Raw genomic sequence first — 19,842 nt, forward strand, 5'->3', positions numbered from 1 at the left:
TTCACAATCAACTAATGCACCTGTATCATCTGTGTTTTACCCAAGCCCAGGCTGTTCTCGGCCACCTTCAAACATGTAAGGACCAGACTAAGCTGAGCTGATGGCAGCCTTTTCTCAGATCTTACCTGTGTGCCCTCTGAAGGATGTGAGCAGTGTGCAGTTTTCTTGTTCCAGTTTGAGGATGGTGACTTGGCCCGAGTGAATCACCAATAAACACGTGACGGTTTCAACATCAAATCTATCATGTAATCATTAAGGAGTATAAAGCAGGATTTATGAGAGTAAAAGCAGAACACTCTACGTTAGTTTAACCAGGAATATCAGTGCCATGCTAGCAGAACTTGAAGACAGGTCCTGGAAGACATGAAAGGGACTCAAGATAATGAAGGATGTACATATTGCTAGACAGACGCAACATGACTTATCATATTAATTTATAGATTTAATATAACCGCAATAAAAACATCAACATTCTCTGAGCTCGGTATGTTCTTCCAAAGTCTATACAGAAAAATAAATAAGCAAGAACATACGGTAATACTTTGAAAATAAAAATAACATGCAATAGGAGACCAATGCTACCAATATTAAAATATACTAGAAAGGTTTTTTTGTTTTTTTTTGAGAGGGTGTTAAAACATGCTTTAATGAAAACAACTTCTCAGCACCTTGAAGTTTTCAAGGCCTCCATGTTCCACCTGCTGTTGCTGTAATGTCAGGGCTGCCTCCTGCTGCTCGGCCCTAGGTGCTGCTGACTGCGAACTCCTCAGTGCTGGCACGTGGCAGGAGCTCTGTGCTGCAGCCCTATAGTAGCCTGACAGCCTCTGCTCAGCCATCTTCAGCTGTACCTGCCTGAAGGCAGTCTGTGAGTGAGGCGTGCACCTTTCCTGATTCAGGCATGCAGACTGATCTCTCCCCGTAACCCTGTGTGGTGTATGTGCTGAGGTGGACCCTCACCATACTTTCATATCTGTAAATGAAGGTAGACATTTCATCTAGATTTGTGGTTGTTCTGATTTTTTTTAAAATTTTTATTATTATTTTATATAATTATTTTTGATCAGTCTTTCCCCTTATTGATGTGATAAATTTGCGAGAATGTACAGATGAGATGCTGTGACTTGGTCACAGCATGTAGTCTGCCCAGGAGGCTGCTGAGCTACTGAGTGAAAAATTCCTGTCTTTTATATGGTGACTGCTCTCGTTAGAGCAGCACCTGCTATATATCTGGCTTATAAAATTTCTTTAAAGTGTGAGTACTGACAGAGACAAATGGTCTATGATAGGAGTCTACAATCAGATACTCAAGACACACAGAAACCTAGCATTCATCCACTTGGTTTTGTTTCATTTTGGAGGGTTTTTATCTTCTAATACTATGTATTTTCATTATTTCAGTGTGTGTAACACACACACACACACACACAGAGGCATGTGCACCTGTGGAGACCACAGTAAGTCATCAGATCACTTGGACTGCAGTTACAAGCATCTCTGAGTCCTCCCCTGGCAGCTGGTATTGAGATCTGAACTCCGTCCACGTGATGAACGGCAAAGCACTCTTCACTGGTGAACCATTTCTCCAGGACTGCAGACTTCAGAAAGAAAGCACCATTTGGCATAAACCCTCTCATTTGTGTGTTCCAGCACAGTAGGCCACTCTTACTGGTTAATGATGGGAATTCTTACCAGCCCAAGTCCCTGAGACTCTTATCTAGCAAAGGAGACTTGCAGAGATACACAGGCAGGCCTCGACAGCACAGTGGACTGAACTGGGAGAGCTAAGATAACCCTTCTGCCCGAACCTGCTTTTGTCAGAGTCCTTCACCACAGCAACAGGAAACAAAACGAATGTAAGGAGGGGGCTCCCAGAGTAAGAACACAGTCCCTTCGGTATTGCAGAACACTAAAGGAATTTTAGGCCGTGAACCACTCTGTAGGACAACACAGTGGTGCCACCTTTGTGCAGATCCACACTCCCACACTACAACAGCAAACGAGAACCCTGAAGAAAGCTAGGGATTCTGGGTGATAATGACACACATTAGCTATTGTCCCACCTCATCTGTAACAAAGTATCTGACAAAAGCAACCTAGGAAGCTTTACTGTGACCCCAGGTCCAGGGATACAGTCCACAAGGACAGGGCAGGAGGCAGCTGCCACACTGCATGCAGTCCGTAAGCAGACAGCTATGACGTGCAAAGCTCACTTTCTCCTTTTCATTTAGTGTATATGTGTGTGTGGGGGGGGGAGGATGAAGTGGTACCACTCGAATTTAGGGTGTATCTTTTCATAGCAATTAACCTACTCTAGAATCCTTCACAGGTATGCTGTTGTGTAACCGTTCTGAAATCTGAGAAGACCTTCCACGTTTGCAGGGAAATTCCTTACGACAGAGATGCTGTAAAGAAGGTGAAATATTCCATCCCTCTGGATGTTTAAATGTTTAAAGTCTTGGGAAGTGAAGATCCTGGAAGAATCTGAAGACCAGATTCACTCAGTCCCTCCTTCCCCTAGCATACAGAAGCTGAGAGGACTTCTGAGCGACACTTCCAGACCAGCTGCATGATAACACGATGGACACAATTGTGTCCTAAAAGACTCCAGACCTCTGAACTGCCCCAGGAGAAACAGGAAACTAGCTAAGCCACCTATAAGAAGCAGCGACCGTGAGCCACCCAGAAGAAAGAGGCTCGTCCTGAGCTGCCTGAGACAGCCTCCGACCTGCTGAGCTGCCCGCAGGTTGCGCAGTGTGCTCCAGGTTTCCAACTTTCAGGAGATGTCATCTGGCTGGAATGGATTTTGGTACGCAGCAGTCTTGAATGATTTCTGCTCCTGTAAATAATCCCTGGCCCAAGAAAACTCACTGATTCACCAAACTGAACTCTGGAGATATCCTCACTTGGTCTATCTTTTGCTCCCTACCTGGATCGAGGAGACAATTGCTCACATCTCACCATGAATGATGTCACATAACACATGATTACATATTTGTTTCCATGGTGCTTTTAAAGTCCACCAAGTCGATACAAGTTGCACATGCCAATATAGGTTTATTAATTGTAACAAATGGGGAATACCAGAAATCTCAATATTTAATTTTTTCTATGAATCTAAAAACTGCAATAAAATATCCTAGAAAAATAAAAACTGTGAAGTGACATGGAGAGAGTCAGGAATGTAGCTCAATGCACTGCTTGTCTATCATTTGTGAAACCCTGGTTTAGCCATCAGCAATACACATAGACATAGATACACACACACACACACACATGCACGCACGCACGCACGCACGCACACGCACGCACACACTCCAGTATATGACTCCTACTAGCCAAAGATGGGACAGTTTTAATATTTAAAATGACATTTATTAAAATATGCTAAATATATTACTTTAAAAAACCTAAACAACAAAAAAACCCCTAAGAGTTCCTAAGAGTACAAAAAAAAAAAAAAGGAAAAATCTGCTCTGCAGTATATGAACCCTCTACCTACATTAGCAGCTAAGGAAAAGGAATTGTCAGTGTGGTGGTATAGCCTGTAGCCCCCAAATACTCAGGAGGCTGAGGCAGAGGATGAGATTTGGGCCAAGCTCAACTATACAGTGAGTTCCTGAACAGCCTGGGCTATGTATGAAGATCTGTCTCAAACAAACACCAGAGCAGGAAACGAAAATTAAAATGATAAGAATGAAGACACCTGTTTTCCATAACATGTCATCCAAGAGTAGACAGGTGGCACTGGATGGTAAGGAAGTCTTCTGTTTCAAATACTTCAACCAGCACACATGGGGAAAACACGAGAGATTAGAAAATGGCCACTCTGCACCTCCATGAAGCAAATGACTCAGCTAAAGCTGGCCACTGGACAGAACTGGTAACAGAAATGCTGGCAGGGCGTTAGGAGCTAACTGGACCCAAGTCACTGACTGTTTCTGGACAAAGAAGCAAGAAACCCATTCACTAAAGTCACTGGACAGTCCCCAGAGTCAGGAAACTGGTTCAGACTGAATGGAGGATGACGACCCAGTTCCCCGGGCTCCTAACGGGCGGGCAGCAGGGTGAAGGACTCAAACCATCTCCATGAGGAAGGACAAACGTACACAGAATGAGGGAGCAGGGAGATGAAACAAAATATGTGATGTCAGTGGAAGCAGGGGGTCAGTGTCAAATGAGGACTGTCTAGAGAGCAAGTTCAGAAACTTCCAGAGACAGTGGGAACTGCTCCAGAGAGGAACCGGAACACGTGACAACGTCTGGACAAGGTGCAGTGTGTCTACATCCAATTTCAAACAATTCTATTACAAAAAAGTGACTTGTAAAACAAGCATTATAAAACTGAGAATAGAGGATTAGAAGTATGAAGCAGTTTTAATTTCCAGACATAACTATATCTTCATGATTATGAATAAATATTTAGTTTTAGAGGTTTCACAATAAAATGTTGAGATAAAATGACATTAAGGTCTAGAATTTGCTTCAGAATACTGTGGCAAAAAGGGACAGAAGTATCAACAGTGGATGTGAGTTATGGATAAGTGTCATAAAATGTTTTTTTTCTAGGGGCAGTGCACACCTTTAATCCCAGCACTTGGGAGGCAGAGGCAGGTGGATATCTGAGTTTGAGGTCAGCCAGAGAGCAAGGTCCAGGACAGCCAGGGCTATAGAGAGAGATCCTGTGTCCAAAGTAAAAACAACAATATCAAAAACAAAAACCCAAACCAAACCATGGTCCCAACAGGGACTTAGAAAGAGTTTAAATAAAATGGTAGTACAACTGGATCTGGAGTGCTCAATATTGACATTAAGTGTTCCATTAAGAGACTAAGAATATATTGGGGCTGAAAAGATGGTTCAGAGGTTAAGAGCACTGGCTGTTCTTCCAGAGGTCCTGAGTTCAATTCCCAGCACCCACATGGTGGGCTCACAACCATCTGTAAATGAGATCTGGTGCCTTCTTCTGGCCTGCAGGGACACATGCAGACAGACACTGTATACATACTAAAGAAATAAATCTTAACAGAAGAGAGAGGAGAGAGAGAGGAGAGAGAGAGAGAGAGAATGAGAGAGAGGGAGGGAGGAGGAGGAGGAGGAGGAGGGGAGGAGAAGGAAGAGAGAGAGAAGCTAATCTTATCACTTTTCAGAGCTCTTGACCTGACTGGGAATATACCTAAGCGATGACACTTGTAGGGTGACATCTCACTACACAGTGACATTTTAAAAATACCTCCAATGCTCTTGAGAAAAAGCTAAACATGAAGAGTCTTGAATTATTTTGTGGAAGCATAAAAAAAGGTTAAAATATGGTCAAATGGTAAGATTATGAGAGGGTAAGGTGGGTGAGATATCTCTTGAACTAAAGACTAGCAAAGTACAGCCCAAGGAAAATACTCCCACTTCCTCTGCCCTGCCTTGGGACCTTCGGGAAAGAGCTCACCCTGGACTGGGTGGATGTGCAAAGGACAGCTGAGAAATCTTAGTTCCCAATTCTAGCATCCTGCTATGCCAGGACCCTGAACAAATAAATCAATCCCTTGGCCTTTCTGGGCCTCTAAGTCCTTGCTGCTCCATAGGAACTGAGCATATAGTTTTACTGGTGCATGGTACAGCGAGTGCAGGAGCACTCCGAGTTCTGAGGGAAGGCTGGGCTCACACCTTCTTCCTTTTCCTCTCCTTCTGCATACCACTGTTACTATGACCGGTCACTTAATACCTGACATTTCATGTATACAGCAAAAATAATCTAACACTTTCATACTGCTTGAAACTCATAGCTCCACAAAGTATGGTTAGTCTCTTTGTCTCCTTGTTTCTTGGCTTGAGTTTCAGTTATTGTCACCACTATTCTCTACTGAGAGGCCTGGAGGAAGAGGACATTCGAAATGTGGTCTGAGATGTCTGTCACTCGTTAACTTGGATAAATGACAGGTGGAGACAGGACAGTATTGTGTCAGCCATCTGTGGAGACCTCTATGTATCAGCAGCTGTCCTCTGCAAAGTCAGTGGAATGACTTCCCTGTCCGCATTGATGTTGCTTCCTGAGATCTTCTTCCATCCCTTTGTCACACACACACACACACACACACACACACACACACACACACACACACACACACAACTCTCTTAAGAGTGGACAATGGCAGGAGGAAGGCAAGGACCCTAAGAGTGCAGTCATCTGCCTAACAATCTACCTATTCACCAGGTGGTTCCAGGGAGTGCTGGGGGTGGAGGCTCTGGCTTTAGAAGAACCACACACTTCTTGGCTTAGTCCACCTCCCTTGGCAAAGCACAGGACTGTCAAGCCATCAGTTTAGCACTAAAGATCAGGGTAAGGGTTGGTATCATAGCTTGAAAACAAGAGCTGTTAAGATGAATTTGGTGGGCATGCACCTACTGAAGAGCTTCCAAACACAGACACACAACACACACACACTTGTAGCACGAATTGTTAGAAGGTCTTATTAGTAAAAACAAACCCAGAGCCAGGTATTGGAGTGAACGCTGGAATATCAGAGAAGCAGAACTAGCCACAGCTGATCTCGCAATTCCTCAGCTGATCTCATTTCCTCAAACTGGAAGCCTCTGAGTCCTCATCCAATGGATTTCTCAGCTAAACTGCTGCTCGAAGCCTAAAAGCTTAACCAGGCTTAGTTCCTGGTCCTCATGCCTCATGCAGCAAAGAAGTGAGCTTCTTTGGTATTCTTTGGTCCTCACCACAAGTAAATAGGCTTGCAACTTGGGAGACAAGATCACACTATGGATTCTTGAGAAAGTTTCGTGCCTGAACAAAGTTTGCAGGATACCACCTAGAGACAGCTAGCTCACTGGTCCTTGCATGGCAGCCTGCCAAGAAATACTTAAAATTTAATTTCTTGTTACTAGTGTGTAGCACAGTGTGCACGTCACATGTGAGGACAACTTCCAGCAGCCATGTGTTTCCTTCCAGCATGAATTCTTGGGACTGAACTCAGGTTCCAAACTGTGCAGCAAACACTTTGACCTGCTAAGCCATCCCAATGGCCCCCCAAATCTGTCTATATGAACAGGAAACTCATGGCCCACTCTCTAAGCACCAATGTGGTATTTATAATGTTAGGGGGGACTTCCTGTAAGGGAAACGACTGGTCCATTAAACCAAAATGTGTTTTGTTGATGATTGTATGCCAGGGGACTGCAGTCCTAACCGCGGAGGATCACACCGTGTCCTGTCTCGGTGTCAGAACTATGTCACAGCAGTCAGCAGCCTGCCGCTTGAAAGGTGTCGCCTCACTCCGCTCCATTCACACGGGAAACCCCAATAACTTGTACTTAAGAAGGTCTCTGAGCATCTTTTCACACAGAAAAAACATAAATCAAAACTAGGAAACAAAACCTATATACCAAATGTTCATGCACCAAAGAGGAAGGGACTTGTCCCGCAAAGGATACTGCAGGCCCGAGGCCACAGCACTGGTACAAGGTAACATCCCAGGCGCTGCCCACTCTCAGAGCAGTGCCAGGCGAACTGCTTGTCTTGCCCTGTGCTCAGCACCCACTCCAGTTCCAGAACAAACAGGACCATCGTCACTCTGCTCTGATGTGCTGCGAAAAAAAAAAAATCAAGAGATGAGAAAATGACCAATAAGGAAGCATCCTGAGGGAAATGGAAAAATGTAGCCCACCATTACATCCTTCTCCCTATCCCAGAAGAGGAGAAGGACAAGCCATCAGGAAAGCCATCAGGGCTGGGGCAGAACAACAGCTCTCCTTGGACACTCGTTGTTTTTGTTGTTGTTGTTCTTTTTTTTTTTTTTTTTATCATCTATCTCTTTACACCCTTGCTTGTGTCCATCCAGATTACTGCCTTGGAGAGCTCCCTACCCCAAGGCCTAGCCAAGCATACTTGGGCTACTGACTGGATCAGTTGACCACAAGCACAGTAGGAATAATATTTGCAACATAGTCACTGTGGTCACTTTATACTCAAAGAAAGATATATTGTCTTTGTTGTTGTTGTTGTTGAAAATCCGATTTTTAAACTCATAACAAAATTTCTGACAGTTTCCTGTCAGAACCCAAAAGCTTGCAGAATAATTACAAAACAGAATGGTGGATGTTTGAAAGAGAATCTCCACTCCCCCCCTCCCCATAGTCTCATATATTGAATGCTTGGTCTTCAGTTGGGAGAACTGTTTGGAAGGATTTAGAGGTGTGGCCTTGTTGGAGGAGCTGTGTCACTGGGGATGGGCTTTGATGTTTCCAAAGACACATGCCATTCCCAGTGTGGAATCTCTCTGCTTTCCTGCCTGTGAATCAAGACATGATCTCTCAAGCTGGTCCTGCCCCATGTCTCTACTTTGCCATTACGGACTTTCCCTCTGGAACTACAAGTCCAAATAAATGCTTTCTTTTATAAGTTGACTTGGTCATAGTGTTTTACCACTGCAATAGAGAAAGTAACTAAGGTAAGACTGAAACACCTGCTATGCAGAAGCAAGTACACATGAGGAAAGGGGAGAGTTCCTGGGGTTACTCACATACAAGGGCAACCCTACTAGAGGAATTTTTGCATCATACAACTTCAGAGAAAGGAGAGACTGCTCATACCCTCTAGCTATCTCTCTGTCGCTCACCTGGGCAAACTGAGGTGCAGGGAAGTTGCTGAGTGGATTGGTTAAGGGCCTGTGACTTCTCAGTTAATAAACTCAGGCAGCAAGAGTTTTGCCTTCTTACTATGTGATGCCAGGCAATGAACACAGGGTAACAGGATGAACAAGACACACTGTGCTCGGGCAGTGGTCTGGTGGGCCAGGAGTATACTCTTGAGTATGTGAGGTGGAGATTTTCCACCTTGATTACTGAGCAGCGTTAGACAGTGTGGGTGGCTGTCTGCAGCCTCACTGCGGAAAACCATCTGCCAATTTCAGGGTGTTTAAACACATTCAACACATTCTCTTAGTCATTGTGGAGACTGAGAGTGGATGTCTCTCTCTCTCTCTCTCTCTCTCTCTCTCTCTCTCTCTCTCTCTCTCTCTCTCTCTCTCACACACACACACACACACCACAACACACACACACACACACACACACACCAGCAAGCAAACCTTGGTTTCTATGGCAGTCAGTTCTCTAATGTCTGGTTGTTAATGGGAAAACAAACAAAACAAAATCTCAAAACTCAAAACAGTCCAAGGAGAAGGAACTCTCTTACTCAGAAGAAAACTCTTTGAAGGCAGACACTTATCATTACACTTTAGAAACTCACAGGAAAGCCTGGGCTTGATGTCTGGCTTTGTGACTAGAACCAGGGGGAAGGGACGCTCGTCTTATCAGGGGAACGTGCTTTCTCACCATGTGCCCTCGGCCACAGGAGCTGCAAGCATTCCTCACCCTGAAGTGCTTTTCTCCTCCCTGGTTTCTGAGTTGTGATCATGCTTTACCTGTGGTGCCTTTTCCCACCCTGGTGGTGGTGTTGGGGATGTAGAAGAGCCTGTGCATGCCAGGAAAGCTACTACTGAACTACATCCCTACCCCTTTTTGCACTGACTTATGAGAGAATTTTTCTTCTTTGGCTTGTTGATGTGACGGCTATGTTGATTTTTGGTTGAACAGCTCTGCAGAGCTGTAATAACTCTCGCTTGGTCATGCTGTGTAACTCATTTATGGATCGGTGCATTTGGACTACTAAGTTTTAGGGAGATTACATATTCTCTAAACTTGTCCTTTTTTGTAAGATCCAAAGGAATTAAAATCTTTGTATGATATCAGGTATCATTGGTTGATTTTTAAAAACAAATTTATTGAGATAAAACTCACTATACTTCTGACCTTTTTAGAGATCAGAATTCATTGGCTGATAGCATATTCATGTTACATGATCATTGCCACCATTTACTTCCAGAGTATTTCCTCACCCCAAAACAATTCAATTCTCCCTTCCCCTAACTTTGGTCAATATACTTTCTGTCTCTATTGAATCTCCTATTCTTGACATTTCATATAAATGTTGTTCATATGATGCGGCCTTCTGTGTCTGGCTTCTTCCACTTAGCATGTTTTTAAGTTCACATGTTACATCATGTATTATTACCACTCCATTCTCTTATACAAACACACACACACACACACACACACACACACACACACACACACACACACACGTCCATTCATCCACTAATAAGAGATCAGGATTATTTCCCTTTCTTGGCTATTGTAAACAATGTTTCTAAGAATCTGTTTTACATTCTGTGTGAATATAATTTTTCAATACTAGCTTATACAGGGATGAGTAAAAATGCTGTGTCACAAGATAACTATTTTAACTCTTTTGAAAAATGATGAAATATTTTCAAAGAGGCTATGTCATCAGCAACTCTAGTTTATCCATACTGCTTTCAAAAACTGGTTTATTTGATTTTTGTTTTATTCTTTTAGATAGGTTTTCCTTATATAACCCAGACTGGCCTTGAACTCACAGTTCTCCTGCCCTAGGTATGTGTCATCAAGAATGGAGCAATTTTTCCAAAGGAATTAATAATTATTGACATATTGAACTATGCTTCAGGTATTTCATCAAGCAATTTATACATAAAATCTCTCTAATTTTTTTATAGAAATGTGACATATAATTTACCATTTTAACCACTTTCAAATATACATTCTGTAGAATTAAGAACATTCAAATTAATATATGATAGTCATCACCTCTCTAGAACTTGTACATCTTTTCACATAAGTCCCTTCCTCCCCAGCTCAGGGTAATTACCATTCCATTTTCTGTCTCTACAGATTTGATGTAGTGAATACCATATGTATGTGGACATAACATGTTCTTTTGTGATGGGCATTCACTATGCTGGAGTGTGCTGAAGTTACGTCCTTCTGAAGGTTCTGTGATATGCCTTCATATTATACATATATATACACACACATATGTACATGTGAATACACACACACACACACACACATATTTCACTCCATTCATTCTTATTCCATTCCATTCATGATGCACACCTAGTGGCTTTCATCCCGGGCTTCCTGTGATTACACTGCCATGACCATGGGCACACAAACTATTTGTCTGAGCGTTACTTCTCTTATTTGGGGAACACAGCACTGAGTTTTTGTGGTTTCGTTTTATTTGTTTGTTGAGACAAGGTCTCTCTAGCTGTGACTGTCCTGGAACTTTCTATGTAGATCAGGCAGGCCTCAAACTCAAGAAATCCTACTGCTTCTGCCTCCCACGTGTGGGATTAAAGGCATGCGCCACCACTGCCCGGCCACCTTTTAGTTTTTAATGTGAATCCAACACTACGTTCCTGAGATAAACCTCACCTGACCCTAATGTATTCTGGATTTGGTGAAATTTAGGTTTGTAGCATTCTGTATGGAGAACGGCATCCTAGTTTTCTCATATTGATTTGCAGCGCATTATTATCAGGAAATACTGATTTCCTACAATGGGTTGGGAAGTCTTCATTCCTCAATTTCCAAAAGAGTCCTGTAGTTTTACATATTTTCTTCCTTAATGTTCATAAAATAGAACCAGCAGAATCATCTGGTCTAGGAGTCTAAAGGGAATGAAGAAGGAGCTTTCGCTCTTGGCCTGCTTGCTCTTTCTTGCTGGCCAGTCCATTCCTTACGGCCACTACAGCCTACTTCTCTAGGATTCTGTCACACTGAAGACCAGATGAGACATCAAACATCATGGACTGAACATCTACTGCATTCTTGGACCTTCCATTGGTAGAGCCATTGTTGGACAAGCTAGACTAAAGCCTGTAAGTCATTCTAATAATACCCTTCTCTCTCTCTCTCTTCTCTCTCTCTCTCTCCTCTCTCTCTCTCTCTCTCTCTCTCTCTCTCACACACACACACACACACACACACACACACACATTCCTTTTCTTTCCAATGGCATAAACCAAGGTCACTGATTTGAGACCCTGATTCTTTTATAATGCCAATGTTTGAGCCTGTCTATATAGAGAGAGATTCATTCTCTCAATGCTGGTCTTCTAGAGCATCTGTTCTCAACCTGTGGGTCATGACCCTTTGAAGGGCAAATGACCCTTTCACAGGGGCCACCTAAGACTGCCAGAAAACACAGATATTTACATTACAACTCATAACAGTAACAAAATTACAGTCATGAAGTGCCAACAAAAATAATTTATATTTAGGGGTCACCACATGAGCAACTGTATTAAAGAGTCTCAGCTTTTAGAAAAGTTGACAACCACTACTGTAAGAATCCTGACTAACACAAGCTTTCTTTTAAGGGAAGGTTTTAAACTAAAAAGTTGGCTTCTCTGGACACATATAGAGCTATTAGGACCATCTATTTCTCTTGAGTGATTGCAGCTTGTGACTTGAAAGATCTGTTGACTTCATTTGTTCTATATACCAACACATAACAATACAGTATTCACACATGGAGCTTCTGGAAGAGCGTCAGGCTACTCTTTCCTGATACTGATAATTTCCAATGTTTTCCCCCTTGCTAGTCTAGCTAGAAGTTTATCACTCAGAAAACAGCCTTTGATGGCACTGACTTCTCTGCACTATCCGGTTTATACTTCATGAACTGCTGTAATAAACTGTCTTCCCTTCCCTCTGGGTAGCTTAGCTTTCTTTATTCCTTTCCCTTTTTTATTTTCCCCAATGGCATAAACCAAGGTCACTGAATTGAGACCTTGCTTCTTTCAGGACATCAATGTTGAGCTGTCATTCCCCTTAGACGCTGCTGCAGATGTATCCTATAAATATTGGTATCCTTGTTTTCACTTTTATTCTCTTCAGAATGCTTTATGATTCCTTCTTTAACCCATAGATTATTCAGAAGTGTATTACTTGCCTTCCAAATATTTTAGGATTTCCCAACGGTCATTTCATCATCAAATTTTACTTTTAATTCCATTCTTAGAACATATTTCTAAGTCCTTCAAAACTTATCGAGACTTGCTTTTATGGTTTTAATCATAGCAGAATCATTTCAGTTCTGTGTGCACTTGAAAATTGGGCATAATCCCATTTCCGCGGAATGGAATTTCTACAGGTGACCATTGGGAAGCCTTGAATTGTTCTGACAACTTTCTGCATGCCTGTTCTATCAGCTAGCAGGAAGAGAATGTTAATTTCTGACTACAACTGTGTATGCGGCCATTTGTCCCTAACATTTCATTGTTAACCTTATTTCAAAGCTACACCAGTAGCGTACAAAAAGGCTCATTATGGCCTTCTGCTGGACTGGCCTTTTATTTTTGCTCTGAAAATCTGCTTCCATATTAATAACGTTAGCTGAGCTTCATTTTGGTTAGTGTTCTCATGGTGTGACTCTACCCTTCTGCCATCAACTTGCTTCTCAAATGACAGCGTCTTGTACCGGTATATTTGAATCTCAAATCCTCACTCAACGGACTTAATTAAAAGTTGCCGGCTTCTATCAGTTTTACTTTATTAATATTTAATGTGTCATTGATATTTTCAGTTTCAACCCCTTCCTAAGTGTTCTCTTTTCTCCATTTTTTTTTCTCCATTTTCCTCTTGCTTTGGCCTTCATTTTTACTCCTGAAAATCATTTCCCGTTTCTATTTCATTTCATCGGTTAGAAGCTGTGTTTGTCACAGTTAACAGTTGTTTATGGTGAACAGTATGTACCTCTAATTTACCAGTTCACATGTTTAGCATAACAACTTCACACAACAGCATATTTCCTATTTTTTCCCTACCTCCTACTTTTATAAATATCATCATTACACATTTTAATTCTATATCTTATACCACTTCTATGTTGTTGAGTTAAACACCCAAGGATCCTTTAAAGAGACTGTATTGCAGTTACTATTTTGTTCTTCTTCACTCTTTGAGTAGATGCACATTTCCCATTGGCATAACTTTCTTTCCTGAAGATTTTCCTTTGATGTTTCCTCTAATGGAGGTCTATAAGAAATGAGTTTTTTTGGGTTATGACTGAAAAAAGTTTTAATTTAATTTTAATTTTTGAAAGATGTCCTCTCAGAGTATAGAATGTTTAGGCATTCCTTCATCACTTTAAACATTACTGTTCCATTGATATCAAATCTATCACTAGCTTAATAATTTATGGTCTAATCTACTTACCCATTGTTTTTAGAATTTCAATAATATTTTTCATCTTTTTAAAAGTTTGACTTTTAAAAATATGTTTATTTACAGTGCTTTTGTTTGTTAGGCCTAGTTTCTATAGCTTTTTAAAAATATTATTTTATTTTATGTGTTTTGGTGTTTTATCTGCATGTAGGAGCACCGTGTGGGTCAAGGCCTATGGAGGCCAGAGAGGGCTTTTGTATTCCCAAAAACTGGAGTCACAGACAGCTGTGTGTCACCACACAGGTGCTGGGAACCAAACCTGGGTCTTCTCCAAGCACAGCAGGTGCTCTTAACCACTTAGCCATTGCTCCAGCTCCCACTTTGACTTTTTGTTTGTTTGTTCTGTTTTGGTTTTAGAAAGGCTTTCCTATGCAGCCTAGGTTGGCTGCAACCTTAGCCTTAGTTTTCAGGCAGATGGTGGCACACACTTTAATTCCAGTACTTGGGAATCACACGCCTTTTTAATCCAAACACTTGATAGCATAGTGTCTTTTGGAGGTCATGGACAGGATGCTGGGTAACCACAAAGAATGAGTGAGATCAAGATATCTGGATAAAATGACATTCGGGTCTTAAAGATCTAACACCTGATTACATGATACTATTGGTCTGAATACAGGTCCCTTCCAGACACTACTTCTGATTGACAGAATGAATTTGGCCAATAAGCCAATGTTGAAGATGCACATCAAAGCAGTTCACCAAACATGGAATGAGGCTCATCTGAGGCAACCTGAGGCTGACTCCACTTTTCCTGAGCCTACTGTACCATTCCAGGAAGCACGGTGTAGAAAGACAAAGCTGTGGGCTTGGCAGTCACCCAACTTAGTCTGGGTCGTACTTGACCTTACAAGTAACCCAGGTTCTTCTGGCCTCAGCAACTTAATTCACAACTGGGATAATACTGACCTCACAGGGTTCTCTTTTTGTTCCCCCATGTAATTTAAGTGTTCTTAGTGAGAATGAAAACTTACCAAAAAATAGTTTTAGAGGCAGTTAACACAGTCCTTTGACTCCTACCTTGATAGTTTTTCACAGGTGTCATCTTGTTATAATCTTCAGACAAATAAATTCTACAGACAGAGAAAAGCATTAAGTAAAAGGAATTTTTTTCTTGAGATTTTATTTATTTTTATTTTATGTGTATCGGTGTTTAGCTTGCATGCATGTCTGTGCACCATGTGTGTGCAGTGCCCACAGAGGCCAGAAGGGGGTGTCAGGTCCTCTGGAAATAGTTACAGACAGTTGTTTGCTGCCAAGTGGGTGCTGGAAATTGAACCCGGTCCTCTGGGAGGACAGCCAGTGCTCCTAACAGTGGAGTCATCTTCCAGTCCTCAAGCAAAAGTAAAGTTTTTAATAAACAATTATGCTCTGGTAAACAGACTGCATAACAAAATTACATGGAACATCAGCGGCTTGTCAATCAACTCTGCATGTGTGATCATCTCCAACAGTAATCCAAACTCTGATCCATCACAAGGGGCAGAAATTTTACCTCACAGCTCTCAAGCTGGCTTTTCTTATATGAGGAGAATCATATGAGATCATTTTCCAAGTCAGGGTTCTGATCAATGCCAATCCTAAACTGGATTCAAAATCTCACTGGTGCCACAGCAAACACTGAAAGACTTTAGCAGTGAGCAAATACTGTTAGGCATTTGGAGTCTGCTGTTAACATTAGCAATTCATTTTCCTTACCACAAGCTCCCTGCCACTGCTCATGCTCAGTTCCTGTATTTCTAGGACCATGGCACAGTTCCCTGGCAGAGTGAATTGTCAACATGTCTGTTAGCTGTGTTGACAAATCTAGACAACAAAGGCACAGAAGACATTAGTTTCTACATAGCACACCTTGGGGGGGCACACAAAAGGGTCTCACCTAAGCACTCATGCAGTTAGTGATGCCCATGTAGACACCAACCAGGTATTTACAAGGCCTGGCCAAGGTTGAGCTCCTCCACTTCCTCAAATGCAAATCCCCACATATCTTTGAAGGTGAATTGCGGAGCAGGGGTGAAGGAAAACATGAGAATAAAGCCATGCTTTCATCTGGGCTTACAACAGAACAATAGGGCTTTTCACAACAGCTGGAAGCAGCCAGAATTTTTCTCTGGTGACTTACAAAGTGGGTGGGAGGACAGACATGGACATTCCTTTTTGCTAGTAGGTGCTTACTGAGTTCACATGGATTATGTAACTTTTTAAAGTGAAAATAGTGTGTTATTTTTGTGACAGATATCACAAAGGTAAAATAGGGCAGCATGACAGAATACACTTGTTTCTTGGGTTCTGTTTTCGTCACAGGCCCCATAAGAAGCTTACCTACAAAGGGATTTTCTTTTAGAATGTTTTTCTTGGGAAAAACATTATTCAGCTTGCCAGTTTAAACTCATATCGTGAGTCCTTCAAGGAGTGGCACCATATCTACTCATTTCTGAAGAGTTCAACTCAAAACGTGACAGATAAAGTTGAAAAGAAGCATACAGCTCCCCTCTGAAGAACTGACAGACATGTCTGCTGACTGACCGTGGAAGCCTCACACAAGACTATCTCTCCAGAGCCTCCGACACAGACAGAGAAAACATGTCTGCCTGTAAACACAACTGATAACGGGCAAATTTGTTTAGTTCATGTTGAATATACTAAAATGGTTCATTGACCTAATAAAAAAGACCTGAATTCCTCTTGGAAAAAAGGCAAGGCATACGATAAAACAATTCGATGCAGGTTTTCACTTAGGATTTAAGACATGCATACAAAATAGAAAAAATTACCAGCTCACTTTGTACTAGTAAACTAATTTTTAAAAAATACTTTCTTCCCATTGATAATAAAAACACATAGACAAGGAAAATTTTGGAGATCTTGTCACTTTTTATTGATGTGCGTATATGTAACAATGGAAACCACATGCTAGTGTAAGTATACCAAACATAAATATTTAAAGGTCCTTTTGCGATATCTATCATACTGTTATTATACAGTGTAGTAATATGATTTATGATAAAATGAAATGTGAAAACTAATTGGTGATGCTTTTTAATATCAACAAATCCGGCAGTCATCCTTTATTCACCAATTTTATTCTTTTTTTTTAAATGAATTCACAGGATGCTGTAATGTTCAGAAGGTATGTTACATGACAGTGTATGCCTAATGAAGAAATGATAGATACTGACTGGTCAGAATTTTATATATATCGAATATATTACTACTCACAAAAAATCTAATGTGAAATTCTGGCTAAAGTTTAAATTTATTTCCTTAGAAGTGACCTATCAAAATCGGATTACACATATTTTAAATTATTTTAGAAAAAAACTATCCTCTTATTTTTTCCATCCTACTGTCTACCTATTACCTTAATTATTTTAATGCATATTATAGTACATTAAACATACAAGGGAAACACAGGGGCAATGTTAGTAACTGTCTGCACATTCAATCTTACTTTTTAAGCAAATAGACTATTTGGTGTATCCTTGTGTATCTTGTTTAAAATGAAAACACTTTTGTAAACATACACAGAGGAAACACACATTTAGGGTTTTGTTTAGTTAGGTTGTATAAAACTAGGTTAATGGTTATTTCCCTTAAAATATATCAGAGCTATCTTTCCAGGATTCACTTAGTTTAACTTACTCTTTCTAAGGAAGGAGTAAGGTATTCTATAAAATGGGTGTACCATTTATTTTTCAAGTCCCGCCCTTTTTAAATGGTCACTCTGTCTGCTAATTTGCGCTATTATAAAACAGCATGTAGACCCATATGACCTGACACATAGAGAGATTGTTGACTGAGACTGAACACTGCCACATCACTCTTCAGCAGCATAAAGGCACTCAGTCTCCACCTTCACATGACAGTGATTTACTCAATTTCAGCAAACAGACTTGTTCATCTTTTCACTTTTTGCCAAACTAATGTGCAAGAAAAATGGCATCTCAGTGTAATTTAATGTGTACTAATGTTTATATATATCGGTTCTTTCTTTCTTTTTTTTTTTTGGCACTTTCATTTTGCTTTAGATTTGTGCCACACCACCACCACCACCACCACCACCACCACCCCCACAAACGAAAACAAACAAACAACAAAACAAACAAAACAAACAAACAAAACCTGACTCTGAGGTAGTCTTCAGTTGAACACTAGATCTGGGGTGAAGTTCCAGCAGCATAAGCAAAGGACCAACAGAGAGAAACCAAGAGATGCTGGCACATCCCCACCAAGTTGGCCTGAGTCTCAGAGAAGGCCAGCCAGATCTCCAGCACACAGGAGGTTTGGCTGGACAGACAGAAGTAAGGACAGGGGAGGGAAGGAAGGGGAGGGGATTCCCTGGAGCTTTCTCCGTGTTCCTTTGGACTGTGATACTCGTTCAGAGGATTTTGGAATTTCCTTCCGTCTGGGGAAATGGCTTCACCTAGCCCCATTTGCAGCCTGGCGAAGTCAGATCTCGGGGGCTAGCAGAGCAGTAGTTCTAGAAGTGAGAAAGCGGCCAAGGAACCAGGCACTCTGGGCTGTGGTTAAGAGTGTACCGATAAACCCCAAGGCATCTGGGTAACAGTAACTCCCGAGGCCGTGGATACAGTGGCCATGCCATTTTGTATTCTGTAATTTTTCTTACTGAAGTATAGAAAGGTTTTGACTACTAGACTTTGTAACCCACTGTCTAATAATTACAATCTTTCTCTCTCTCAATATCCTGCCTTTGTATTTACTTATCGGATCTTCTGTATTGAAAACTCAGTGATAAACAAATAAGCAATTGTGGCATCCTGAGCTGAAATTGCAGTTTGGGAATTTTTGAAGTGGGTTGCAAGTAGTCCAGCGTGCTGGGACTGCAGGCTTGCACCACCATGCCATTTATGAAGTGCTGCAGACAGAAGCCAGGCCTGCATGCATGCATGCATGCATGCATGCGAGGTGAGAACACTCTGCCAGCTGGGTTACATCCTCAGCCTCGGCGCGGTAATTTTAAAGTTTTTCTTTATAAAAAATACTTCAATTGAAATGTCTTCCATGAGAAATACACTCAGATCTTTCTGAACTCTTTAACTGGCTGGACATCTGCAGCCACTGTTTTGCTTTTCTTTGTCTCTCCAATTCCTCTGAAAACCAGGCCTAGCAGAATCAGTCAATCAGATGGTAAAATTACTTTAATTGGGCTGTATTACTATTTTTTTTTTTTAAGTTGCTAACATGTCCTGTCATTTTAAAAAAGTTCTAGAAAGTCCATGCTTGGCTAAACACATGCCAATCACAACACTCTGGAACACTTCACAAGAACTGTTACCACTTTCTGTTTGCACTTGACATACATCTGTCAAATAGACACCATCGCTTTTGTTCGGTAATATCGAGTTCCCTCAACTAATCCCATTTGTTAGTGAAGTTTTGTCAGCCTAAGAAGGATGCCAGTAGGTGGTATAATGTGTTTTTCCCACTGGAATGAAACATACCATTTTGTTTTCTGGTCATCCTTAGACCCCTACACATCACAAGTTCTTGGTCCTGGAGTCATTCTGTCTCTCTGTTCTGGTGTGATCAATTAGTCACGGAATATTACACAGTTCTAAGCATGGTCACCACCTCTCCTGTTTTGTAAGGATCAATAAAACAGATCCATAAGAATCCTGATGATGAAGCCACAGCACCTGACACGTTAAAAAAACCTACTGGGCAGCAAGATGGCTCAGCAGCTAAAGCCTCTGCCATGCACGCCTGACG

General features: G+C 41.5%; 1 protein-coding gene across 1 annotated transcript in view; it reads right to left on the reverse strand.

Moving 5' to 3' along the window:
* LOC114693869 (WD repeat and FYVE domain-containing protein 2-like) overlaps positions 1-19,842 on the reverse strand; it is a 141,879-nt gene that overhangs the window by 25,225 nt on the left and 96,812 nt on the right. The window contains 1 exon segment of the mRNA XM_037201887.1: positions 126-238. Coding sequence (XP_037057782.1) covers positions 126-238 — 113 coding nt within the window.

The sequence above is a fragment of the Peromyscus leucopus genome, unplaced genomic scaffold (genome assembly GCF_004664715.2).
Source record: "Peromyscus leucopus breed LL Stock unplaced genomic scaffold, UCI_PerLeu_2.1 scaffold_243, whole genome shotgun sequence".
Taxonomy (NCBI): domain Eukaryota; kingdom Metazoa; phylum Chordata; class Mammalia; order Rodentia; family Cricetidae; genus Peromyscus; species Peromyscus leucopus.